The 26,011-nt window shown below is 50.6% G+C and overlaps 10 protein-coding genes across 10 annotated transcripts; 6 read left to right on the top strand and 4 right to left on the bottom strand.

The window, feature by feature from the left end:
• On the top strand, positions 1-2,337 carry ALTATR162_LOCUS899 (uncharacterized protein; the record flags this gene model as incomplete). Its single annotated transcript, XM_043308493.1, has 3 exons — positions 1-251; positions 308-534; positions 584-2,337. 3 exons carry the CDS (start codon positions 1-3, stop codon positions 2,335-2,337), a joined length of 2,232 nt encoding a protein of 743 aa, XP_043164428.1.
• A 349-nt stretch (positions 2,338-2,686) lies between these two features.
• Positions 2,687-3,409, bottom strand: ALTATR162_LOCUS900 (uncharacterized protein; the record flags this gene model as incomplete). Its single annotated transcript, XM_043308494.1, has 1 exon — positions 2,687-3,409. One exon carries the CDS (start codon positions 3,407-3,409, stop codon positions 2,687-2,689), a length of 723 nt encoding a protein of 240 aa, XP_043164429.1.
• Positions 3,410-5,697: 2,288 nt separating this feature from the next.
• Positions 5,698-6,341, top strand: ALTATR162_LOCUS901 (uncharacterized protein; the record flags this gene model as incomplete). Its single annotated transcript, XM_043308495.1, has 3 exons — positions 5,698-5,849; positions 5,905-6,023; positions 6,076-6,341. 3 exons carry the CDS (start codon positions 5,698-5,700, stop codon positions 6,339-6,341), a joined length of 537 nt encoding a protein of 178 aa, XP_043164430.1.
• A 61-nt stretch (positions 6,342-6,402) lies between these two features.
• ALTATR162_LOCUS902 (uncharacterized protein) lies at positions 6,403-8,524 on the bottom strand (the record flags this gene model as incomplete). Its single annotated transcript, XM_043308496.1, has 4 exons — positions 6,403-7,584; positions 7,632-8,041; positions 8,092-8,426; positions 8,475-8,524. The coding sequence occupies 4 exons, from the start codon at positions 8,522-8,524 to the stop codon at positions 6,403-6,405; spliced, it is 1,977 nt and encodes a 658-aa protein (XP_043164431.1).
• Positions 8,525-8,950: 426 nt separating this feature from the next.
• Positions 8,951-10,803, top strand: ALTATR162_LOCUS903 (uncharacterized protein; the record flags this gene model as incomplete). Its single annotated transcript, XM_043308497.1, has 3 exons — positions 8,951-9,347; positions 9,395-9,489; positions 9,538-10,803. The coding sequence occupies 3 exons, from the start codon at positions 8,951-8,953 to the stop codon at positions 10,801-10,803; spliced, it is 1,758 nt and encodes a 585-aa protein (XP_043164432.1).
• A 1,054-nt stretch (positions 10,804-11,857) lies between these two features.
• ALTATR162_LOCUS904 (uncharacterized protein) lies at positions 11,858-13,622 on the top strand (the record flags this gene model as incomplete). Its single annotated transcript, XM_043308498.1, has 6 exons — positions 11,858-11,868; positions 11,925-12,094; positions 12,146-12,407; positions 12,461-13,038; positions 13,092-13,270; positions 13,356-13,622. The coding sequence occupies 6 exons, from the start codon at positions 11,858-11,860 to the stop codon at positions 13,620-13,622; spliced, it is 1,467 nt and encodes a 488-aa protein (XP_043164433.1).
• Positions 13,623-14,963: 1,341 nt separating this feature from the next.
• On the bottom strand, positions 14,964-15,933 carry ALTATR162_LOCUS905 (uncharacterized protein; the record flags this gene model as incomplete). Its single annotated transcript, XM_043308499.1, has 3 exons — positions 14,964-15,367; positions 15,424-15,803; positions 15,851-15,933. The coding sequence occupies 3 exons, from the start codon at positions 15,931-15,933 to the stop codon at positions 14,964-14,966; spliced, it is 867 nt and encodes a 288-aa protein (XP_043164434.1).
• A 667-nt stretch (positions 15,934-16,600) lies between these two features.
• ALTATR162_LOCUS906 (uncharacterized protein) lies at positions 16,601-20,220 on the bottom strand (the record flags this gene model as incomplete). Its single annotated transcript, XM_043308500.1, has 4 exons — positions 16,601-16,734; positions 16,788-18,349; positions 19,358-19,988; positions 20,037-20,220. 4 exons carry the CDS (start codon positions 20,218-20,220, stop codon positions 16,601-16,603), a joined length of 2,511 nt encoding a protein of 836 aa, XP_043164435.1.
• Positions 20,221-20,929: 709 nt separating this feature from the next.
• Positions 20,930-22,439, top strand: ALTATR162_LOCUS907 (uncharacterized protein; the record flags this gene model as incomplete). The annotated part of the gene is made up of 3 exons (XM_043308501.1): positions 20,930-21,117; positions 21,167-21,842; positions 21,891-22,439. The coding sequence occupies 3 exons, from the start codon at positions 20,930-20,932 to the stop codon at positions 22,437-22,439; spliced, it is 1,413 nt and encodes a 470-aa protein (XP_043164436.1).
• Positions 22,440-24,352: 1,913 nt separating this feature from the next.
• ALTATR162_LOCUS908 (uncharacterized protein) lies at positions 24,353-24,655 on the top strand (the record flags this gene model as incomplete). Its single annotated transcript, XM_043308502.1, has 1 exon — positions 24,353-24,655. The coding sequence occupies one exon, from the start codon at positions 24,353-24,355 to the stop codon at positions 24,653-24,655; it is 303 nt and encodes a 100-aa protein (XP_043164437.1).
• Positions 24,656-26,011: the final 1,356 nt, after the last annotated feature.

The raw sequence follows: 26,011 nt of genomic DNA on the forward strand, positions 1-26,011 counted from the left end.
ATGAGCGCCACTCGTTCTCGCGCGGCCGCCAATGGCTCTTCGCTGCGGACTGCTCGACTCGCCTTCATCGGCCTCTTCCACGCCTTCGCGCCTATGGTGACCGCGTTGCCTCTTGGCGATGTGATACAGACGTTCAGGGACGCCGATGAGGATCTCCCCAAGGACTCCAGCGACCCGCAGCTCTGGCTCTTCCTAGGTGTCGCTGTCGCGCTTGTTTTGGCTGGTGGTGTGTTTGCGGGTCTGACCATTGCGTGAGTACATCGTGGTCCTGCCATTGTGCCGCAGCGCGCTAACAGCTACCCTCCAGCTTGATGGGTCAAGACGAGATCTACCTCCAAGTCCTTGCTTCATCCGGCGAGAAGCACGAACGCAAGAACGCGAAGAAGGTCCTGAAGCTGCTTGAGCGCGGCAAGCATTGGGTCCTGGTGACGCTGCTCCTGAGTAACGTCATCACCAACGAAACCCTTCCTATCGTGCTAGACAGGTCTCTCGGTGGAGGATGGCCCGCCGTCGTTAGTTCCACAGTCCTCATTGGTACGCGCATCCCCTCCCGGCTACTCTGATCACGTCTAACAAGCCTCAGTCATCTTCGGCGAAGTCGTCCCCCAGTCAATATGTGTGCGCTACGGTCTGCCAATTGGCGCCGCCATGGCTCCCATCGTTCTCGGCCTGATGTACATCATGGGCATAATCGCCTGGCCGACTGCCAAACTCCTCGACTACCTCCTCGGCGAAGACCACGGTACTGTTTACAAGAAGGGTGGATTGAAGACACTCGTTAGCCTGCATCAGTCTCTTGGACTTGAGCATGAGCGTCTGAACGAGGACGAAGTTACCATCATCACCGCTGTGCTGGATCTCAAGGCCAAGGCTGTCGGTAACATCATGACGCCTATGAAGGACGTCTTTACCATGTCGTCTGACACGGTTCTGGACGAGAAGATGATGGATAACATCCTGTCTGCTGGTTACTCGCGTATTCCCATCCATACACCCGAGAACGAAAACAATTTCGTCGGTATGCTCCTGGTCAAGATGCTCATCACATACGACCCGGAGGACGCTCTACGCGTGCGCGATTTCGCTTTGGCCACCCTTCCAGAAACCCGTCCCGAGACGAGCTGCTTGGATATTCTCAACTTCTTCCAGGAGGGCAAATCCCACATGGTGCTGGTCTCCGAATTCCCAGCTGAGGCTCGTGGTGCCGTGGGTGTCGTTACCCTAGAGGATGTTATCGAGGAACTGATCGGAGAGGAAATCATTGACGAATCTGATGTCTTCATCGACGTGCACAAGGCGATCCGCCGCATGGCTCCTTCCCCTCGCGCCCGCGTCCCCCGAGGCAAAGTCATCACCGACCTCTCTCGCAAGCCGTCAGAAGCACAAGCTGTGGACACCGAAACAGATTCAGAACAGAACGGCAAGGCGCCTCCACGCAAGGCCTCTTTGCCCGACATGCCCGAAGGCCATCCCAAGCCCTCCTTCATGCTCCGCCGCCGCAGTAGCGGCAGCAAGGGAGGTGCATCGCCACTCCGCAGTGATGATCCAACTGTCATGCAGCACCTGAAACATCTCGGCCCTTCGAACGTTGCCACCAGGCCCAAACAGACTCGCATCAACACCGTCAAGATCAAGCCCGGCCAGACAAGTCTCACACCTGATATTCCCAAAACGATACCTGAGGACGCTCAAGCTCCAACCGAGGCAACGTCGACTGAGGGTGTAATAACCCAGGACTCTCACGCGCCCGAAGGTGGGATTGGCGAAGGCTTGCTATCTTCAGCAGGTCGCGAGGCCAGTGATGGCGTCCACAGCGTAGCGGTGGGATACGGAACCATGGCTCCAAGTGGCGATCGCATGTCCTGGAGATCTGGTCGATCAGGTGCAAGGGAACACGAAGAAGACCCTACGTCTCCCAAGGGTGGTGCCAATGAAGACGACGAAAACACTCATCTACTTGTCGACAATCGCAACAATGAAAACGGCGGTTCGAGAGGACGGTCGCGTTCCGTTAGTACCATCGCCTCTCTACGCTCGCGTTCGCGCAGCCCGCTGAAGAAGCGACATACCGCTCGAAGCGGTAGCATCTCTGAGAACGTTGTAGACTTTAATGGTATCAAGAAGGTCGTCTTGGAGACCACAAGCTCTAGTGACTCCGAGGACAAAGCCGATGGTAGCCAAGCTGATGGTCACGACGACCAGAAGCATTCGGAAGCCGAGTCTTCGCATGCAGGAGGCAAAGGTGGGAGCAAGAAGAAGAGGAAGAAGCGAGGTAAGAAGAAGAAGGGTGGAGCTGGAGACAGCAGCGAGTCACAACCTCTGCTCGGAGACAGGTAACCTCACTACCCGTCCAGAGCAAGTTGTTAATGTACCTTCTACAGCGGTCTTGAGCGATATCGGTGCGAGTGCGAGTAGGAAGTTTCTGAGTCAATTCGAGTCTGGCAAAACTAATTTGCATGCATCGGCGTCTTCTTGTACGCCTTCGACGTTCAAACGGAAAATGAATGAGAACACTGGACATTGCTAGGACAGGATTTATTTTCGCGACTGTATTATAAAAAGAAAGGCGCCTTCTTTTCTGGGGCGGTAGGTCATCGTTCTACGAGCTTGAATTATATTTACGTAAGCTCGTGTACCTTTTCATCCCTTCACTTGTGCCACCTGACATGTCAATGTTGAAGCTGCTTCAATCTGACCAAGGGTCATACCCTGTGTCTGGATGTGGCCATCCACAATCTTCCGCAATATCGGCCCATGTCAACACTTCGCCATCCTCAACGTCATGATAGAAATTGACACCGAAGTATGATGGCTGTTGCCTTCGCGATGCAGCGCCTGCTTTGGCCTTCGGCTTCGGCTTCGGCTTCTTCTGATTGGCATAATACTCATTCCGCCGCTTCACTCCCCACCGACTCAGCGCGTCTGGATGGTCAATACACCACAACACCACTTCTCGTGCCGCAAACGCATCCTCGACAGAATCATGTCCTGCCTTGCCGTGATTCTGTATCTTGATGTCGAGAAGCTGATTACATAGATTTTTGAGACCCCATTGTCTCTTCACGCCAGGTCCAACAGCGTCAGAAGCCAATATCGCTGAATCAACAATTCGTTCATGTTGGATGCCTAACGCGACAAGATCGAAGTTTAATGATTGGCCGATTAAGACAGTCGCGGTGTCGATGTGTTTGAACAATGAAGCTCGCGCTTCTGGCCAACCCATTAGTGTTTTTCCTTGGGCAACGGCTGAAACCAGTGCCTCCTCGGTGATCCCACTGTACTCTGTACGCCAGTCTGTGACTGGTTTAGTCGGCTGAATCAAGGCGTCAATGAGAATTTCGCCAGTGAGGTAGTCAATAGCTGAGATGCGTGCTACTTCTGATTCATTCTTGTTGCCTATGCCTACCATTTCGCAGTCTAGCGCGACGGCGCTGCGCTTTGACATCTGCCAATGGTGGGCGGGAGCGCTCAAGGGGATAGGTGTTGCATTGCCTCCTATGAGTTTGACGTGATCGGTATATGGTGTGTATTTGTTGGCTTTGAGGATGACACTGGAATGGCAGCGCAACCGGAGCGCGATAAGTGCATTACATTGTTGGTGTTCTGGAATGACTTTCCACTTATGAAGTGGCTGTTCGCTGGGTGCTCGCACTCTCAGCCTTCCACCTTTCCGATTCTCTGGTGTGAATTTGATCTGAGCGTGCTTTCTAGCGGATGTGCTTTGCTTTGATGCTCGTGGCGCCTTAGAAGATTCCCCGGTAGCTGACTGTAGAGGTACACTTATGTAAAGCGACGACCCGAACTGCGAAGTAAGAGAGCCCAAAGTTGAGGATGTTTCAGCCACTACAACAGGAGCTACGAACTCGACGTTCGTCTCTAGAATCGTGTCTGAGGTATTGGATATGTCTGTATATAGTTTGCTTGAGCCATCTAGAGACGATGACACATGCCTGCTTGTACCGAGACTTTGTAATGGCATACCCCGCTTACAGGCATGAGTAGGGGATTCCAAATGCAGTCCAAGTTCGAGACGGGTTGGGAAAGTTCGATCACAGCCGGTCACCGTGCAAGGTACCAATCTGTTTCTGGCTGTAGTCGATGCACTAGTAGCAGTGACACGCTGACTGGCAGGCACTGCGTGCAGGGAGCGATGATGGGCTAACCGGGCGTTTGCATTGTTGAATGACCGTCTGCAAAGTAAACATGGGAATGCTACCGGAGCTGAGTTGGTGCTTTTCTTCCGCGGCATGATGGTAGAACTAGTTTGTTGTAAGCAGTAGGTAACGCTGGATTATGTAGCTGTGCCTTTAAGAAGTATCGGGGGTCTTGTAGGATGTAGTGGCATGCTGGTCAGTTGGTAATAGTACCCCACGCCTTCATGCTGTGAAACATTGAAAAGCAACGCGCATCCTACCCCACTCACTCAGTGCTCCCCACGTTGAGCTACACATGATACATGGATTCTTTTGCTCAGGGGTGTCTGATACAGACATTAGGGTAGACTATATTTCGCACATGTTGATGATCCTCAAGGAAACACACAAGGTTCTGGTGAACGAATGAGGTGGCTCTGCTCAAGGTGCCGTCGCAGTGGTGTGTAGGTCAGCCATCCAGACACCAGCACTGCCAGGAATTTGGGGGTATTTGAAGAATTTCTGGGCATCGATGCCAACCCTGATCGGTGTACTTATCTCTTGTCTGTGTGGAAGCAGACGCCGGCACACCTTGGAACGCCATCCCGGATGAGGAAAGGCTTCAGAGCAGGTTTATGCGCATGTTGATGCAGCCACGATCACAGTCTGGATCTAATCATCGACAACCTTGTCTATACGACGACTTACAGAATCTTCTTCCACCCCCTGCGCAATGTTCCTGGCCCTTTCATCGCACGTCTCAGCAAACTATGGCTTGTCTGGCATATCCGCAAAAGGTAATCCCACATCCATTTCCCCAAACTGCACGCGCAGTTCGGACCTATAGTGTGCATAGAGCCCTACCAAGTCCTGATATGCGACGAAGACGCTGTCAAAACTGTATATGGAGCGGGAACGTCTTTCACGGAAGGAGACTGGTATGGGATGTGCGCTGCACCGGACAAAAGCTGGAAGCCTGCTGATGAGGTTCTCGATCTGCTGACAGAAACGGATATGGAGAAGCATTGTAGGCAAAGAAGGGCCATCGGTCCAGCTTACAATATCGCAGGGCTGGAGAAGCAGTCGATGGCTCGCCTATTTGACTTTGTCATGTTTGCTCATCCACCATCTCGGTTCAGAGCGAGTGCAACTACAATCTATCGCAAGGCGTCTGCGTTCGATATCCGCCAGGTTTGGTAGGCATCAATCTGTTCAAACGTAGCACAGTAACAAGCTTCTGTGCATTACACCGAACGTACCTGATTCATTGCCTAGATTTGCGGCTCGGGATCGAACTGAGATTTCCCCAGATCCCGCTTCACTAGCGGCGGGAGTCCCTTGCGCTAGAATCCACCACGATGGCTGGATGCAAACGTCATGACTATGAACGCCGCGATTTGGCCGTGAGGACGTCACAGCTGTCATAGCTCCAGTTTTCTTTTGACAGAGCTTATGTGAAGCGCGCAATCGAGCCCTTGTTACTTCAAACATAACATTGCATTTAACCTTCACCTACAAGCTCAATTTATACATCATCTTTTCCACCAAGAACCCTCCACACACAATGGCCAGCCGAACTTTCGCACCAATGCTCCGCCAGGCGGTCCGCGTCTCGCAAAGAAATGCCATGGCGGCACCGTGCCGTCGCTTCTTGAACACCGAGTCAGCGCCTAGCCTCTACACAGCAAAGGCTCACGTCGTGGGCGCACGCACAGGGTATGCTGAGCATTACCTTCAGAGATAGAAGAGACCTTTGCTAATACCTTTTCAGACATGTAGACGGCGAAAACCTCAAGGTTGACCTGACAATGGCTAAGGCCCTCGGTGGCACTGGAGACGCCGGAAAGACCAACCCTGAAGAGCTCTTCGCAGCTGGCTACGGTGCATGCTGTACGTCCTCGTCCTTTGACCGTCGTTAGCGAATTGACTAACATCAATACAGTTCAATCAGCCATGAACGCTGTCGCTCCTTCCCTCGGTCTCAAGATGCCCACCAAGACTGAAGACTCGATCGTCGAGTCGACTGTAGAACTTGTCGGCAGCATGAAGGACCTAGACATGGGACTGCGCGTCCAACTTCTCGTCAAGGTACGCGGATTGGCAAAGGAAGACTTGGAGAAGGTGGTGCACAAGGCAAGGCAGGTTTGCCCTTACAGCCGGGCGACCAAGGATAATGTGTACACGACTGTTAGGTGTGAGACGATGTAAAGCATATACAACTTCACTATAACGCAACGAGAGAATGCAAGTAATATTTCAGTTAGTATTATCAAAGACGGTTCTCTTGCGCAGTCTCGATAATAGCAGCCAACATGCCTTCCGCGACATCTTCCCCGTCTTCTGCTTCTGTCACCCATGTTACCCGACCGCTCCGTGGACTGCGTACTTCCAACTCCATCTTCATTTGCTGGACTACACAGATGACGTCTCCTTCTTTCACTAAGTCGCCTTCGTCGATCAATACCTCCACGAGCTTTCCAGGGAACGGGATACTGATGTGTGATGGATCAGATGGGTTGCCACGTCTATGATGCGACGTTGCTGCTGAAGCGCTAGCAGAGGTTGAGGAAAGTGTTATAGTATATGGTGTTGTTTGAGGTGTGGCCGAGGAAATGCTTGAGGGGGTTGTGAAGAGCAACTCCGCACTCAGGGAGGTGGGGAAATCGTTTCGTAGGACGCGTGTGAGCTCGAGATGGTGGGGTGGTGGTTTCTCAGTCACTTTCGTGGCTGGAGAAGAGATGGCTATGGACCATGCATCGCCTTTTCGGAAGAGAGTGTTGGCTGCCGAAACTGATGCCGTTGAAGAAGATGCCGTGGTGTCTGGGCCGAGAATGCTACGATGGGCTTCAGCGATGCGTTGGCTCGATTGAAGCAGTTCCTCCTGTTTGCTTTCTAGCCACTGCGTATCGCATCGACCGTCCAGGAAATCCGAATGCGCAACGATGGCTTTCAGCATGTCGATATTTGTCTTAACTCCAGCGATATGCGTATCTTCTAAAGCTCTCTGCGCTTTGCGAACAACCTCCTTCCACGATGATGCTGTTACGATGATCTTGGCGACCAGACTATCGAAATCTGCTGATACAACAGTAGGGCGACCACTGATGAGGTGTGTATCAACCCGAACACCGTTACCAGAAGGAAACTGGAATGATGTGATTTTGCCAATCGATAATGACCAGTCACTCTGAACATTCTCCGCAGTGATGCGCAGTTGGATAGAATGCGCAGGAGGCGGAGTCTCTGGCTTTCGCTCGGCTGTTGGTAGGCCACACTCGCTCAGTGAAGCACCTTGCGCGAGTAACAATTGTGCCTTGACGACGTCTGTCATGGAGATGGACTCGGTGATCGTATGCTCGACCTGCAACCGTGGGTTGACTTCCAAAAAGTAGTATTCCTTCGTTACTGGGTTCGTAAGGAACTCAAAGGTGCCAAGTGAGAAGTATTGTATCTGCCGGACATCAGCGAAGCAAGTTAAGGACTGGTCTTGGTACTGACATGTCGAGCCATTCTCAGTGCATCCTCGATCACCTTTGCGACCTGCTTGCGATCAGACACAACACTCGGTGCCAGCTCAATGATCTTCTGATATCGTCTTTGGATGCTGCATTCGCGTTCCCAAAGGTGTGTCACGTTTCCAGTTCCGTCTCCAATGATCTGAACTTCGATATGCCGAAAGCCATCCACAGCGGCTCTCTCTGCAAACACTTGCTTAGAGGGACTCTCTTCGACTGCTCTTTTGACCAAAGCAGGCAGCTGGTCATTGCTGCGAATGAGACGGATGCCTCGCCCGCCACCTCCGTCTACTGCTTTGACCATGATTGGGAAGCCAACTTCTGACGCGAAGCGCTGGACATCTTCAACTGCATTAGTGGGTTCTTGAAGGGCCGGAGACACGGGAACGCCACCTATTTTGTTCATCAGTAAAGCCGTTACCTCAACATCTCGCAAAACGTACATTGCTCCGCAAGCAGTCTCGCTTTGAGTTTATCTCCTGTACTGCTCAGGATTCCCCATCCGGGGCCGACAACTATCGCTCCAGCTTCGTCCCAAACTCTCCTCGAAAAGTCCTCAGACTCCGACAAAAAGCCATATCCTGGATGTACAGCATCGATTTGGTGTTTTTTGATGATGCCTACAAGATCGTCAATGCTCATGAAGGATGAAGCTAATGGTAACTCGATAGCATGACTTGCTCGGACAGCATGAGAGTCATCGCCTGATACGTATATCGCATATGTCTCGATGTCAAGCTCGCGAGCTGAAGATATGATTCGCGTCGCTATTTCTCCTCTGCCTTCTGTCAGTCGTGCTCTGATAAGGGAAGGAGTCGCTACTGACCTGTTCGCGATGAGCAGTCGCTTGATAGGTCTTTGCGGCGGTCGCGCCATTATGTTCTCTAGCAAACAATGGGGAGATTTCAAAGGCTACTCTGTGTGAAGAGGCTTAACTCCAGTGTTTTGACGATAGGATCTGACTCGAGTGGACGAGTCGTTTAATTCTATGAGGCAGAACTAATTTGTATACGACCAGAGAGGATTTCTAAAAGCTACTAGCAAACTCAGCGTCAGATTGAAAGCAATCGTTACTTTCAATTTTTGATTTGACATATACACCGACATGGTCGCGGTTAGAGTGGAGTCCGATGAAGGAGGGCAAGCGCGGGGAGCTTGAAGATGCCTCGGTTCACCAGACCTACCCCAACATTCTACCACGGCCATCCCAACTTGGTTCAAACCGTCGCGATGTGACAATTCCATTGTCGCTTCATCTCTGGAGCCTGAAGACACGTTATTTTAACATTCATATCAATCGCAATGGCCGGCGACGACCAGAAGACCACGCCGAAAGACGCGTCGACGTCATCTGAGACCGCGAAAGACCGGCTCGCGCAAGTCAGCTCGCACATCGCCCCGAACACACCGAAGCGACGAAGACAGAAGGCCACAGATTCAGATCTACCCGCAGACTACTCAGATATTCTCGGACAGATCGCGACGCTCCGCAAGTTCGCCGCAACACCGGACACGAACAACAGAGGCTACCTGAGGCAGAAGCAGGCGGGGAAGTTATGGGTACGGGAAAGGGTTGAGCAGTTGCTTGATCCTGGTAGCTTCCAGGAAGTGGGCAGTGTGAGCGGGACGGTCAAATGGAAACAATTGGGCCTGGTGAAAGAAGAACCAGAAGAATACGTGCCTTCCAACAACGTGCAAGGTATGGTTGCAGAGATGACACTAGGAGAGTCTCCTGACAGATAGTAGGCTTTGGGCGGCTACGAGGTCGAAAGATTGTATTCACGGCCGACGACTTCTCAATTCGCGCCGGACACGCTGATGGCGCTCTTATGGAGAAAACAGTAAGCTAGCTGTACTTTGCCCCAGCATACGGATACTGATGACTACAGATCTATATGGAGAAGCTTGCTATCGCATTGAAGCTACCCATTGTCAAACTAGTCGACGGATCATCAGGCGGCGGGTCTGTTACAACCATCCGCTCCACAGGCTTCTCTTACGTTCCTCCGCTGCCTTCTTTCGCACAGGTCGTTCAACAACTCAACATGGGTATACCGAATCTGGGCGCAGTGGTCGGGCCAGCGATTGGCTTAGGAGCAGCTCGCGTAGTTGCCTGTCACTTCTCCGTCATGGCTGCAGACATTGGCTCCTTGTTCAATGCTGGCCCTAGTGTGGTGAAGAACGCGACATTTGAGGAGGGCCTGTCGTTCACAGATCTTGGTGGACCGGCGATGCATTGCACAAACGGCACTATCGATAATCTGGCACCAGATGAAGCAGGCTGCTTCGAGCAGATGCGAACAGTTTTGAGCTACCTACCTGACTGCGGTACGAAGCTTCCTCCGGTAATCGACTGCTCTGATCCAATCAACCGAATGTCAGAGAATCTCCGATCGATCATACCGCGTTCTAAGAATCGGATGTATAATCCGCGTGCTATCATAACGGAAGTCGTGGACAAAGACTCGTTCTTTGAAATTGGCGCTCTCTGGGGCACTACCGCCATAGTCGGCCTCGCGCGGTTTGCAGGCAAGCCAGTCGGAGTGGTCTCTCTCAACTGCGAGCAGAATGCTGGCGCGTTGGATGCATTGGGATCACAGAAGATCACACGCATGTTGAAGTTCCTAGATGTCTTCAACCTTCCACTCGTTCAATTCGTCGACGTCCCAGGCTACGCGATAGGAACCGTAGCAGAACGCACTGCAACGATGCGGCACGGCGTCACTCTTGCTGCAACCTATTACAGCACAACCATGCCTATCTTCAACGTCATTGTGCGACGCGTCTACGGCGTAGCAGGAGGCATTATGTTGGATTGCCGCGATCCACGCATGCGCGTCGCTTGGCCATCCGGTGTGTGGGGCTCCTTGCCACTTGAGGGCGGTATTGAGGTCGGTCACTCGTTCGAACTCAAGGAGATTGAAAGGAAAGAAGGCAAAGAAGCGCGGGACAAGCGTTATACAGAGCTGGGGAACGAGTACAAACGGCTGATGAACCCAGTTCGTACAGCGAATGCGTTCGGTATCGAGGAGATCATAGATCCGGCATACACACGACGAGTTTGTTGTGAGTGGACAAGTCATATCTACGAGAGCTTACTGCCACAGCGGGTTCAAGAGAGGATCGCGGGGAAGTTGCAGCCGTCTTTCGCTTAAGCAATCAAATGTAGTCATCTACACCGAGTTTGTGCGACCATAGGTCAGAGGACACAAATTTGATGGTACTCGTTACTTCTACTTGAGTAGGTCGTAAGACGACGGCTTACCTACACCGCACTTCATTCCATTAGACGTATTGCACACGCGAGTTTCAGCCCGACCGCGATCCGCTTCCCAGCGGCGCGGCAGCTTCTATTCTACTGGTGCCAATGTCACGGTACCGAGCCTTTGCTCGGTGGATGTGGCGCCGTGCTGCCCGTTTAGGATTCCGCTTAACATGGTAAATCAAGCTGCTACTGGGTAATATACCCCCCTTGGCATAACTTCGAGTTGATACTACCCCATTTGGCAACTTGGCTACCATGCTGACGTTCAGATGCGTCTCTTAACATCTTGAGAAGTCAGAGGCTCCCATCTTTTTGTTTCCCTGAACAGACGTCGCGCAACTAGATGCTTCATCCCATCGTTACGCAAATGCGAACCAGCAACATACATGCAAACATGCGCGGCGCACAAACTCTATTGGTGTATCACCATGTTGTGAGCGAGTCTTGATTCGTCACGGGCGCACCTCTTATATTACCACCAACATGCGGGGCAAAGGTCAATGCAGCACTACCCTGTCGTCTTCTTACTACAACCCATTCATATGCATCGTCTCACCTGCATACAATCTGACGATACGAATTATGATGCGCCGCACGAACCTGGAGTATATAGAACTAACGGGCACGCCCGCACGTCCCGGACACCCATCAGTGCTAGCTGCCATTACTTCGTCTATCTTGACTTAGTGACATTATTCCATCGTACCACTGATCTGAGCTGAGGTTTGGAGATCGATACCAAGGATGGCGCCTGTGGGCGCTGCTGCCGCTGCGAGGCAGGCAGAACCGGTACTGACGCGTATCGTTGAACAAGACCAGATACCGTGGTATAGAAAGAGGAACTTGAGGAGGCTGTATGCGCTCTTGTTGCCGACATGTATCGGGATTGAGATGACTTCAGGCTTCGATTCACAAATGATTAACGCAGTGCAGATTGCGCCGACATGGCAGATATGTTAGTTCAGATCACAACTATGGTTCTGCTCTTGCTAACAACCTAGATTTCAATAGGCCCCGAGGAGTGCTGCTTGGTATTATCTCTTCAGCATACAACCTGGGTGCTCTCTGCGCTCTACCACTAGTGCCGTACGTGAATGATAGATTTGGGCGACGATGGGCGATCTTCCTCGGCTCTTGGATTATGGTCATCGGATCCCTAGTTCAAGCCTTCTCCATCAGTGGTATGTCTGGATATGAAGTAGGCGCATGTATTTCTTACTAACGCGTCGTAGCTGGCATGTATATTGGTGCCAGATTCATCATCGGTTTCGGTATACCGTTCTGTATCATCGCAGGCTCCTCGTTGATGGGTGAGCTTGCGTATCCAAAGGAACGACCGATCATGACCTCTCTCTTCAATGCGCTCTGGTTCGTGGGCTCGCTCATAGCAGCGGGGGTATCATACGGTACCCAGAATCTCAAAGACGACTGGGCCTGGCGTATACCATCACTCCTTCAGGCTGGGCCATCACTACTGCAGATTGTGTTCATCTTGTAAGAACATCAGCCCCACTGTGAAAGGGCTCATAGCAAGCTAATAGTACCAGCATGATTCCCGAGTCGCCCCGATTCCTCATCTCTAAAGATCGTCGCGAAGAAGCATACCACACACTGGTTACCTTCCACGCCGAAGGTGACAGCACTTCACACTTTGCCGCAGCTGAAATGGCACAAATCGAACACACCATCCGCATCGAACTGGAACACTCAAAACGTTCCTGGCGTGAGATGATCGCTGTCCCTGGTCTACGCAAGCGCGTCATCATTGGATCTTTTCTGGGTCTCTTCACACAGTGGTCCGGTAACACCTTGCTCAGCTACTACCTAAACCAGTTGTTGAATATGATTGGGTACGATGATCCTGGGTTTGTGGGGAGAGTGAACGTCGGGCTCAACAGCTGGAACTTGTTTACTGCAGTGTCCTTTTCGCTGTTGGTCCGACGCTTCCCGCGCAGAAAGATGTATCTCATCTGTGCGAGTAGCTTGTTGTGTTGCTATGTTGCGTGGACAGTCGCTGTACACCGATACACTGCTACAAAGAGTATTGAGCCGGCGAGATTGACGATTGCGATCATCTTTTTGTATCAGGCGTGTTACAATATTGGGTATAACGCGCTTACGTATAGTAAGTTGTGACGACAAAAGTGGTGACTGGAAACGATGCTAAACGTATTGTAGCGTTCCTGGTCGAACTGTTCCCTTTCGCGCAACGTACCAAAGGCATCACCATCTTCCAGTTCTTCAGCCGGACAGCAGTCTTCACCACGACCACCCTCAACCCCATCGGACTGCAACGTATACAAGGACGTTGGCTTATAATGTACTGCGCTTGGCTGGCATTTGAGATTGTCTTTATCGTGAGTCCTCTCCGTTCATCTGGGCTCTTCCGTCTATTATAACTCTCCTCTCAACATACCTCGTTAGCTAACGCAACAACAACAGTACTTCATGTTCCCTGAAACCTACGGTCGCACGTTAGAGGAACTCGCCTTCCTATTCGAAGACAATATGCTAGCTGATGAGGCGACGACACATGTTCAGAAACAGATGGAGTGGTCGGAAAGAAGGTGGAGTCGAATGGATGAGCGGATGACTTGGGAGATGGATGTTTTGATACCGACGATAGCGCGTAATGGTGGGGGAGAAGAGATTGCAAATGAAAGTAGACTCGATTCGAGAGGCATGATACGGCGAAATGATATGAGATAGGCAATGTATCTAGTACTAAAGTCTGCAGCTAAGCTAATCAACTTACATTCCAGACACCAGCAACAAACTCTTTCCTTCATCGCTAATCCACGTAACGAAGACGCTCGTTCTTAATAAGTTGTCTGTAATACTAAAAGCACACCCTGAAGAATACATGGTCGTTAGGATCAAGTCTATATAAGCAAAAAGCCTAGTGAATACCTTTAGGTCAATGTTTGTGGTACAACTTGTCAAAACCAGATTCTTCGTAATGATAGTAGCGCTCCGCATCGCGCAGGCAGACGATACGCTTCGTTTTCGTCTACACACTATCGCGCACCACGACGCAGGTCATGTGTAGATAGAAGCAAAAAAGCAAAAAGAGAGGTCTTGCCCGGAATCGAACCGGGGTTGCCGGAAGACACTGACGATGAATCAGAATCCGGAGTGATAACCGCTACCTGGATGGTTATTAGCGGGGGCAAGCGAGAAGTGAATGTTGGAAAACGTACACTACAAAACCGATACTAAATCCGAATTTACATCGAATATAACTAGAGCAAAATTGCAGCGACCCACCTTTATTGGTGCATCAGCGTTGTTGGTCCGGCGAAACCTCTGACGAAGAGAGTGAAAGGTTTTCGAATCTGATTGTGGGAGATGCGGGGCGTGTTAGCGAAGGCTAAGCTGGTTGACCCCACCTGGGCAGGCACCACGTCAACGAAAAAGCTCAACACCCCTGAGCAAGCTCTTTCTTTTGCCCACTACAGCAAGCGTAACGCAGGCATTATTTCTATTAATACGTGACCTAGACGCCTACAATCTTTTTAGACGTCTCGAGTTTCCTGGTCATATGCTATTGTAGACTACAACGCCCTACAAGAACTTGCTGAGGAGTGTCCAATTTCTTCCTTGTATAAAGTACAGCTACTACGACCGTGGTCACTCACTTGAGCCTCTGCCAATGGAGAGGATCCTGTTGTTGTGGTAGTGACAGGTCGATTGGCCCCTTGAACCAGACTTCTACGAAGCTTATTTAAACTTCACCTCACCCCAATGATATGTGATATCCAAAGCCACGACAATAACTACAACTAGTGCAGAGGTTGACTAGCATGAGAGCCAAGACGACGACCCCAGTGGGAGAGAACTTAAATCGCATATACGTTCGTCGTCCGTTTAAACATAAGAGCTATCGCATCAGAAAGAGTTTCATCAACTATTACAGCTGCATACAGTGAATAAGAGGTGTTTAGGAAATACACCTCCATTGAGATTATTGTATTGAGTTATTTGATCGTGTTGTGTTGCGCTGCCTGAGCATCAACATTCCTCCTCTGTAATAAGTGATCTACTGCGCTTTCAAGCTTTACCACTACTGCCACATATGTCCATCCACCTCTCTGTCTCCTTCTGTATGACCTCCATTTGCGTGTCGATCAACTTCGCCAAAGGTGTCGTCGGCGCATATTTCCTCAGCACCTCATTTCCCACTTCAAGTAGAAGCTTATTGACATTCAGCTTGACTGCGCCTGATCGTATACATCTTTGCATAACTTCAGCGGGGAAGTCATTGGTGCCATGTAATGCGATCAGAACACGTTTGTTGATCTGCTTATCTATCGCTTCGAGGCGGTCGTAGTGTAGTTGTCCTTCTTTCGGACCAGCAGGGCCGTAGTCCCCATGTACATTTCCGATCGACGGGGCTAATATATCGATGCCAGCGTTGACGAAGTTGTCGACATCTTCAGGTGATGTGAAGAGTGCTATTCCAAGTCAGATGCGCGAATGATTTTACCATCTTCTGCAATACATGGCATACCTTCAAGATCTCCTGTATCAGCGATGCCGTCCTCGCCACCTTCTATCCGTCCGCTCTCCGCTTCTACCGCGATGCCCTTGTCGTGACACTCCTTGGTCAGTATCCGCGTCTTTTCCAGATTCTCGGCTTCATCGTAATGCGACATGTCCACCATAACTGAGTCGACCGGTAGCGTCGCAATGATCTCTCGTATGTGCTCCACATTCTGGGCGTGGTCGATGTGTAAAGAGAGAGGTACTGTGGCGGTTTTTACGGCATGCGCAGCTGCATGGGCGAGAAGAGGTAATTGCTTGAGGGTTGATGGGAACAGCTGGATTATCAAGGGCGATCGCTTCGACTCTGCTGCGCGGACAAGAGCTGTCAAGTGCTCAATGTTGTAGCTGAGAGATGGTCAGAATTGCGACCGATATTTGTGGAAGCTTCGTACGCGATTGCAGCCATGACGCCATAATTGCCTTTTGTGGCGGCACTGAGTATTGCCAGTGTACGATTGTCTTTAGTAACCGCCATGATGGATGCGTAACAATATGCACTTTGCAATGTCTTCAATGTCTACTGATATGTGGTGCTGGAAAGACGTCGAGCGCATAGAGTTCAAATGATCGGAACGGGTTCGGAATTGAAGCTGCCATCGTTCCCTTGCGGCATGTTTGGTTCGGGGAAGCCGCGGGCCTCAGGGTCACTGATTGGTGCTCGTCGCGAGCAAACATGCATGACGTTGCCGGAGAAGCAAGCGATACGTCGGCAGCTATGGATCGGCTCACCGGGTCCTTGCCGATGTGCCTCGTAACGAGGCAAACGCGTTCAGCTGAACGAGGTGATCAGCACTCTGTCATGCACCCCGCTTCTACCCCACGATGCAGGGAGTCGCACGACGGCTGAGCGTTCTCCACATTGTGAGTTTTGTGGAGAAGGCACACCCAATTTCAGAGCGTTCTCCGTTACATACCCACTCACAGCGGCCTCGCTACGTGGCTCTCTTGCATTGCTTTGCTCTTTCCGGCTTGTGCCCAGATGAGACCGAGTTCATAGAACTATTACATCGCAGTGAAGGCCGAGTGAGGGGCCAAAGATCCGTTTATCTGTGGTACGGCTGGTGCAGCGATGAAGAAATTGACATGCATGTGTGGAGAAACGTTCAAGTATAATGGCTGTATTTGGAACGATTGACGGAAGGTCATGATTCGGCCCGCCAATAGCTGGTAAGATCGTTAAGTAGCGTCTTTGGTGGAAACTTGGTGATGTCGAGCGTCTGGTCGAGAAGATTCAAGATAGCCGTTTGCTTCACGGGATTTTGAACGCATAAACCAGCTAAACACTGTAAGCATTGTTTCAAACAGCATGTGTGATGACGCAGGGCTTACCAGCATATACGGACTTGAAGTTAACCATGGCACTCGGAATTTCTCTGCCTTGATGTGTTATGGCAATACCACAGATCAAGTCTACACTTTCGTCCAGGCTGCGTTGTCGAATCCGAAATTCGTCTACACCTCCCAATGAAGGCTGGTTGATAAGAACAATGATTCTCGCAAAATGAAATGTTTGGATGGCAGCTGCGTACGAAGGAGGATGGATCCAGATGGGCGTAAACATGGCACCAGGTCCAGGCGGCAGTCCTCGGTGAATGGGTTGGAAGGATATTGGAAGCGCCCGATGCCAGTCCTCCAGCGCTTGCAGAAGCTTTCCAGCTTGGTCGATACGCGTATTCAAGTCGTACTTCTTTTCGTTTGCGGCATAGTCTACACATCTTCCACATATGTACACAATTCGCAAAGCTAGTTCGTCCGGGCTCAGGTCCATCAACCGCTTGGTCGGTCTCCAAATAGTCAGAACCCGTCGTCCTTCGCGGAATGCGACCCAAGTATCTTGGCGTAACCATTGCCACCAGGCAGCTCTCCGGAGTGGGTCTTTGCACTCTCCATTGTTGTTTTGGCTCCTCTGTATCCAGAATATACCACGAAGATGTCTCTCCCAGGCTCCATTACTGTATTGACCTTCAGAGTCCCACATCTCATACGTACTGATGAGAATAGATGTTGATATAATCTCCCTAGACTTATTGTAGGAAGGATAGAAGAGGTTCTTGGATAGGTACTGTAAAGTCTCATAGTAATATTGTGTTGCCAACTGTAATAGAGGACTTTGAAGGTTTCCAATCATGCTAGCGTCGATATCTGGGGTTTGATGTTGTATGTTCAGTCGACGAAGTTGTGGCTCATTCAGGAGTGCCATGTGTCGTGCCGACACAGCGAGTAGAGATTTCAGGAGGCCCACGTTATGGACAGCCAAGGAAGGAACAGTTTCCGTAAACTGCCTGGAAGGGTCGTTTAGGTCCAAGATAGGTCCAATGACGGTGATGTAGTGCTGAAAAAGCACAAGCTCGTCGTCAGACATAGGTATGATGTCAATAGAGTTCCATTGCTCATTTGCCGATGATTCGACCTCTGGTGCTCGCTGGTTCGAGGGCAGCTGTGCGCCGAAATTTGGTGTTTCCGCGACAGGACTTTGTTGTCTAGACAAATTGTTCCTGTCTAGATCCACGTTAAGGTTGTACTTATCAATATTGTTGATGGCATCTTCGGCAAGCAGGTCGTAGTAGGCTAGAGGTGCCGAATTTGGCGAAGGCAACGAATTGATGATGGTTGATGGGGAGTCGAACAGGAGCTCAGGCGAGTTGTTCCAGAGTTGAGGATCGATTTCACTTGGAATCCGTCGTCTAGCAGGCGCTGGAGACGTGGCAGCAGCAGAGGAACCATCCTGCGCCGGCGAAGTTTCTGATTGCACGGAACCAGATGCGTTGCTTGCTGTGGCCCCAGAAGGATCATTTGGCGACGGCCATAGACATTCTCTGTCGGATTTGCTGCATGTCGCGCATCGTGGCCTTAGCTCATCGCATTTCACCCTCCTTCGTCTGCAAGTAAGGCTGTTTGTGTTAGCCGGCGGTTAACTAAGAGTCCTGTAGCATGTAACCAGTATAGAGCTGGCAAGCATAACCGTATAAAGATACAAGGTGGACACGTGCTGGGGGAACAGCTTACCATCCGGTGGTTGTACGTAAGCCCTGCAAGCAACGGAACCGTCGAATCAGTAAAAATCTCGCATCTAGTTGGTATAAGTAGACTTACCCGCGCTCGAGAGGGGCGGGGTTTGCGCGGCTTGGGATTGTCTGTCGACGATGCTTGCATTACGAATGATGTTGCGCATGCTGGTGGAACTTCGCTTGGCCCTTGAGGATCCGCTTCGGCGGTTAGGCCTGCCGTGGGGAACGAGCCTGGGACCAACGGGAAAGACGCACAACTAGTCCAGGATGACGCAGCGCACGCGGAGCCCGGATGCTGAGGTCTCGCAGCGATTTGTAGGATGATCTGACGGTGGTTGAAGAACTGTGTCCATTCTGCAAAAGGCCCGCGTCGGATACTGCTTCGAAGACCCCGCGCCAGCGAGAGCACTGTCCACCACCGGCTGAAGTTGGGAGGCCTAATGTAATTGATACAGGTCCTGAAGCATATTTGGTAGGCGTCGAGTAGTAATATCCACTCAAAAAATCTGTGAATTCATGTTGGATAATGGTCGTGCAGCGAAGGAGATGTGCTTAGTCAGTTGTGGCTGTTGCGAGTCACAATTCCGTTTTTTTGACGCGTCGCCTCATCCTTCATGACCTGCGCTGACACGGTCAACACCAACACCGACGTCAATAAAAGCACCACCACATATAGCTTGGCACCTTCTAGGGAGGAGAATAATTTAGAGAAACTTTGTTGAATTGGTTCTAGGAAAATCAAATCCAGCCGACCGTTACAGACTCCACCCAATGCAGTATAACGCGATAAAGCAACAACAAAACCCCTTCTACCAGGCGCCGACAATGCCCGCAACTGGAATGTCGATACCCGTAGTGTAGCTGGCACTGTCCGAGAGGAGGTACACATACGCACCACCAAGTTCTCGAGGATCGGCCAATCTAGGCATACCGCCATAGTACTGCATCTTCAAGTTCCAGTCGGGCGCCCTCTCAACATAGTACGTCATCTGTGTGCGTACGAAACCCGGCGATATCGAATTGACACGAATTCCATGCTTCGCCCACTCCATTGCAAGAGTATGCGCCATGTTGCGGACAGCGCCCTTGGTCCCTCCATACGGTGCTGAGGGTGCTGCCCTGTTTGGCCGGTACGATGTCATGGACGCTGTGAAGACGATGGACCCCTTGATACCAAGCTCGATGAATTTCTTCGCGGCTGCCGTTGCGCAAAAGTACGCGCCGAAAACGTTTAGGTTGAAAAGCTGCTCAAGCTGTGGGCGGTCGAAGTCGAGTGCGGGCTGATGTTTGGTCATCCCTGCGTTCGCGATCATACCATCGATACGGCCCGACTGAGCAACAATCTGGTCGATAGCCTTGGTGACGCTTTCCTCAGAGGTGACATCGCAGTGCAGGTAGTGTACGCGTTTGAGGTTGGCCTTCTGAAGCGCTTGAAACTCCTCACCGGGTTCAAAGAGGTCCAGGGAGTAGATTTCAGCCGCATCGTTCGCAAGGCATACTGTCGCGAGACCAAGTCCGATACCTACAAGATCAGCATCTGTCTTGAATTCCGGAGTTCATGTTTACCAACCTCTGTTTGCCCCGGTAATGGCGATTACTTTGCCCTTCAGAGAAATCTTCCAATCAAAGTCCTCTTTTGGCTCAGTGGTGAGATAGACAGGATTCTCGACACTCTGCTCAACTTGACCATTGTTGGTGTGGCCGTTGGCAGGCGCTGTCTGGTCAGACTGCGGCACGATCGCGGAAGGAGACATCTCCGATTGATTTGTAGTGTAGGTTGTGAGGGTTTGGGGAGATGCGGCAGGTCTAGCGAAAGAATGGAAAATCGAAATGATGGAAAGACAAACACCACCTCGCTGGCACCCCGCATGCTTAAGTACATCTCACCGGAACTTGTGGCAACGGAGTGTTGTTGATCGGTACCAATTACTCCCCACGGGCGGGAACCATGCGATCATGGTCCGCACTACAAGGATGCTGTTGAGACTCGGCTCAAACCATTCTCAGAGAAGCAACGGCCTCGTGGCGAGCTTACGCGCCGATGCGACTTGCACGTGTGACAGCTACCGCTTGCTTTCGCTTAGTGGCACAAAGTTCGCCTCGAGGCACACTGTTGGGTGCGCAGCGAGCTCATGCATGGAACATGTTCTGTCGTGTTCTACGACCAATCATTGTGTCAAGCATCTGTACAGGCGGGTCTGATGCGGGAACTTCGGCTTGTAGTCTAAGACCTGGGGTAAGAAAAAGGCCCGAACACAATCTGGGGAGGTCCATGCTGTTTTCGGCGAACATCATCAAAACCTGAGAGGGCGAGATACACTCCCCTATAAAGCTCCATGGGCGTCGCACCCATCTAGACATATCTGCGACTGCTATCGCAATACTGCACGATCTGGAATTTTTAGCTCTGCTTCATTCCTTCCACATCTGTCCAACTCCCGTCGTTGCGCGCAGCAGGACACTATGTCGTCGACGCGCCACTCTCTAGAGCCAGCAGACGTGAAGGAGACAGATACAGCAAAGCATGTAGAGGTCGCTGACGACTTCACTTGGACGAAGGAGGAGGAACAAAAGTTGGTTCGCAAAATTGACCTCTTTCTGCTACCGACGATATGGTTGATGTACCTGCTATCATACATGGACCGCACAAAGTATGCCTCATCCCAAGTAGCGTGATAATCAACGCTAACGAGGTGCCAGTATCGGGAACGCGAAGATTGCCGGTATGGCTGACGATCTGGGACTGAGCTCCGATCAATACTCTATCGCTTTGGTAGTATTCTTCGTGACTTATGTCGTTTTCGAGCCGCCTTCCAACATGCTTCTGGTCCGCCTCAAACCGTCCATCTACCTACCCATCATCATGATAATCTGGGGGGCCCTGACCTGTTGCATGGCTGTCATCAATGACTTCAAGCATCTCGTCGTACTCCGAATCTTCGTTGGTGTCTTCGAATCAGGTTTCGCGCCAGGAATTATCCTGATCATCTCTTCCTGGTACAAGAAAGACGAACAATCGAAACGCTTTGGTGTATACATGTCGGCTGCGATTCTTAGTGGTGCATTTGGTGGTCTTCTCGCGGGTGCGATAACTGGCGGCATGGAGGGCACAGGTGGACTTCGTGGTTGGCGATGGCTGTTTATCGTGGAGGGAGCTGCCACTATTGTATGGGCAGTGGCTGCATACTTCATCCTACTGGACTTTCCTGCCAACACAAAACGACTCACCGACCGAGAGCGAGCTATCGCAATTGCACGCCTCCGGGAAGGCGGCGTCCGAACACACGTGGAAGGCGAGGAGAGAATGGGCAAGGCCAAGTCTTTCCGACTCGCCGTCATGGATTGGAGGACTATTTCCTTTATCCTTGGCTACATGGTGAGCCATTCTATACAGACTATGGAGTACCCGACTAACAAATAGCAGGTCATCGTTGGCTCCTCCACACTCTCGTACTTTTACCCAACGCTGATGACTGGACTCGGTTACACGGACACGGTAACAGCTCAGTACATGACCGTCCCTATCTATGCTGTCGCCTTTGTCTGTACAGCAGTCACTACATACTTCGCCGACTCCATTTCCAACCACCGTGGTCTCGTAATCGCAAGTTGGCTTGGCTTTTCGCTTATAACTTCTATCCTAGTATGCGTAATCTACGACTTCAAAGCGCGATACGCACTACTTGTTCTCATGGCTGCTGGCCTCTGGTCCTCGAATGCGGTTTCTCTATCGTTCGCAAGCGCAACGTTTGGGTCCATGCAGCCTGAGGTCAGGGCCATCGCGATTGCGCTTGTCAACGCGATGGGCAACCTTGCGCAAATATATGGTGCGTACCTCTTCCCTAGTGACGACAAGCCAAAGTACCTCATGGGTTTCGGGGTCATTTCTGGTATGTTGGGGTTCGGTGTGGTCGTGTACATACTCCTTCATATTACGTTGAGGAGAAAAGACGGCATCACAGCGTTCTTTTGAGGCATACCAGGAAACCTGTCAACCGTAGTTTCGTCACGAGTTATATTTGTATATATTTGTTGATTAGTACTGGGTTCAATGCCGGTGTTAGCAATTGCAATGGTGATGACGACCATCACTGCTCGTATGCCGTTGATGTGCACACAAGCTCGCTTGTCTACCTTTTGGACCAATAGCACGCCGTAACCTCCCACTTCCATATCCATGGGACGTCGTTGTCCCAGCAGACACGTGATACATAAGATCAACCTCCATTTCTCACGACAAATTTCTGCACTACAGCCTCTCACATCGCCCCACAGACGGCATTACTACCCACACTTGCCTCAAGCTCGACTGAAGAATATTATCACCAATCTTGAACATGTACGAAATCTTCATCATGACTCTGAGAATCATGCTTTACCTCCATCGAGCTACAGTCTTTGTTCTATAGCGAAGTAAAGATGACACTGTTTAGATTGTAAGGTTCTTAAGACATCGTTAGCAAATGTGCTATCTGCGACGTGTGTTCTTCTCTGGTTTTCAAAACAAAGCTCTATAATAATAGCTATCATTCTGATACTCTTGACATCTATCGTTTGTCTTAGAACTTGTGTGATATCTTCTCAATGATCAGTTTCCCTCCTTTCGTTTTACGTTGTCGACATGTTCACGCGCCTATTGATCTATATCTGCAATCTGAATGTGACTTCCAACATGTAGTGCCTCCTCTTCACGGCGTTGGTTTGAAGCGTCAGAAGCCGTGTTACGTGTGCTATACATGAGAGAACACTTTCTTGCCTCCTATTATCTCCACAACCCGCTTATCAAAACTCCCCACCTACAAGTTGTTGCTTGATGGACGCCAATATAACTAGAAGTAAATCTTACATGGGACAACATGTTTTCAGGCTCTCATATAGATGATGACTTGAACAATTGTGTCCGCCCACGAGGGGGACCCCTCATTGACAGGATGCAAGGCGGCCCTTCTTTCAAGAACCAGTGTGAAGGCAGGAGATCGGGATTGCCTCCAAGCAACTACTCCGAGGAGGTTGCGAGGGATCTTGAGCCAGCATACTACAAGTCACCGACTCACATATCGAGGCAGCGACTACGATTTCCAAAAGCTCCTAAACCACCATCCGCGGTTCGCCCAGTAAAGGCGAATGTAGCTAGCGCTGGAATCGAAAAGAATGGATTCCCAAAGTACGTGCCGACCAAGCAGAGTTTGTAAACGGAGAATGAAAGAAATGCTTCTTACAACGCTGTACATGTTACTACAGGATCCATATATGAAGGGTACAGTGGTGGCTAGAAACATTTGAATAATGTAGGCCATAGGAGGTACAGTGTCTATGACTGTGTGGGTATGTCGAGATAGATGTAGACAAGACGAATGCTTTTGGCTCCTCTCTCTCGGAAAACGCAATGGTTCACAACTTCATCTCTTGCGGAAGAACTGTAACTTGCCTACTCTCGATGACTCGTAAGTGACAACCCCCTGTGGCGTCCACCATACCTACAATTTCTGGTCGAGCTTCGTCAGGTCAACATTTCACATAGCGGACAGTGACACTTGTGACTGAGTTGATATACCTGCGCGTTATGGCTTTGAGGCTTTTGGCTTTCCATGACGGTAACGTGTTGCATGCCTCATCGAGAGCGTCAATAATGCCTTGAATGACACTAATGATATCAATGGGCCATGTTACACGAACCTATGAATCAAGGTAAGACCCGCCATAAGCGCCTATAAATCCCACCCTCTTCTTATGCATGCTCCTTCCCTATAACGTACTCTATAGTCCAAAGGTCCACAAAGAGCTATCTTTATTTAACAGTATCACTTTACATACCATCGATTCACCCCACCGTTGCACCAGTGGCCAAGCTTCCGATCGAGAAGCCGTTTCAAACACCATCAAAACATGAATGTATTCTTAAAGAAGCCCACAGGCTGGAAGAGTGACGGTTCTTACCTCCGCAGAAGCGCAAACGGACAAATCAAGGTGATCCGCCCGGAAGCCGACTCGACGAAGAAAAGCACTACTTCCCAGGGTACCAAGAGCGATGCTGACCATAGCAGCAAGGAAGCCAAGGAAAAACGCAATAAAGATCTAATGACGACGAAGGCCGGGCTGAAGTATCTCAGCTTTAAAACGGGAGGAAGTTTGACGGCCAAGAGCAAGGTTTTCGATGGTGTGGGAAGGATTGTTGACGGACGGCGCTGATTAGATGCCGGCGATCGGGAGGAAGGGAATCAGGTGCCTGTACATCAGGTTCTCTGTTACTGTGGTGGAAGACCATAGTCTGCGGCATATTATTGGTTACGGAGTTTGCGACCTGAAAGGCGTTTGGTGTACTGCTGTTCGTACTAGAATTTGATACGCCAAAGGTATCGTCCATGAATCAGCTGTCACAAAGGCCTGTGGAGATGAGTGAGAGTCGTGAAGACAATTGCATATTCACTGTTTCTGTTGTGGTTCATATAGTGCTGCTGCGTACTCCGTTCCTGCTACTACTAGTCATCGAATAGTATCTCCTTCTATTGATATCAGCTTCTGGTAGTCCTCATCTAGTGCTCCTATTAATCATCCACTTCCGGGATCTTAGGCGTCAATGATATGTGTTTTTGGGGTAGATGCTCTACGCCTCCGCCGTCTCTGATTCACTTCGGCAAGTCACCCACCACGGAAGACTACTTAACTACTAACAAAGCCCTATAGTGCAAGCAGGCGCGTACACCGGCGATCCAGTGAACGATAATTCCACAGGCCGGAGTGCAAGGCGCATACATAGAGGAGAAAGGAACGCCAGCGGCAGTAGCTTCCGACAGAGGGGAAATATATACGCGATTCCCCCAGGGCCATCACATAGCGGCCGCAATGCTGGTCAAAGGAGCTCTCGACATGGTGTTTATCGTCAACGATATTGTGCAGAATCAAGGAAAGATCGTAAGTGACATCTCCTTCTACTGTCTTCGTACTGCCGATCATCGTACTGGCACCTCTTCTTCCATTCTTTCCTTCAGTCACTGTCCGTGAGTATAAGATCCATACGGAGCGTTCCTTCTCCTCCCTGTGTCCAAAATACCTTTGATAGATACTATGACCCAAGATCTATTTACCACCCCACCGATGCCAGGCGAGCGTACGAAGAAGTATTAGCAGCGCAAGCATCTTCCCTCTTACTGGGAAGTCCTAGGTGACAAATGGCGGAGCCATCAAATGAAAAAGAGGGAGAAGAGATCCAATTCCTCAGACACAAAGGAAGAAGACAAGCCGCATCGTATATCCTGCCTCATAGTAAGCAGTCACGACGAGAGAGCTGACCATGAGACAGATGGCCAGGGTGGTGACCCTCTATGCTTTCCACAGCATGATAGCATTTTTCCGCTGCAACAGTTCCATAATGCACCTAACCAAGCACCGGCCGGTGCATACTCGGGCTTCCATAACCAGAGTCATGCCCAACCGCAACTGCAGCTCCACAACATGCCCAGGATGACCAATGCCAGAGTTCTACAAAGCGGGGAGATGAATCCGCATTTGCAGCACGGAGGACAAACTGAGTATGGTGAGCGACCA

Source organism: Alternaria atra (assembly GCF_907166805.1).
Source record: "Alternaria atra isolate CS162 genome assembly, contig: 21, whole genome shotgun sequence".
NCBI classification, from domain to species: Eukaryota; Fungi; Ascomycota; class Dothideomycetes; order Pleosporales; family Pleosporaceae; genus Alternaria; species Alternaria atra.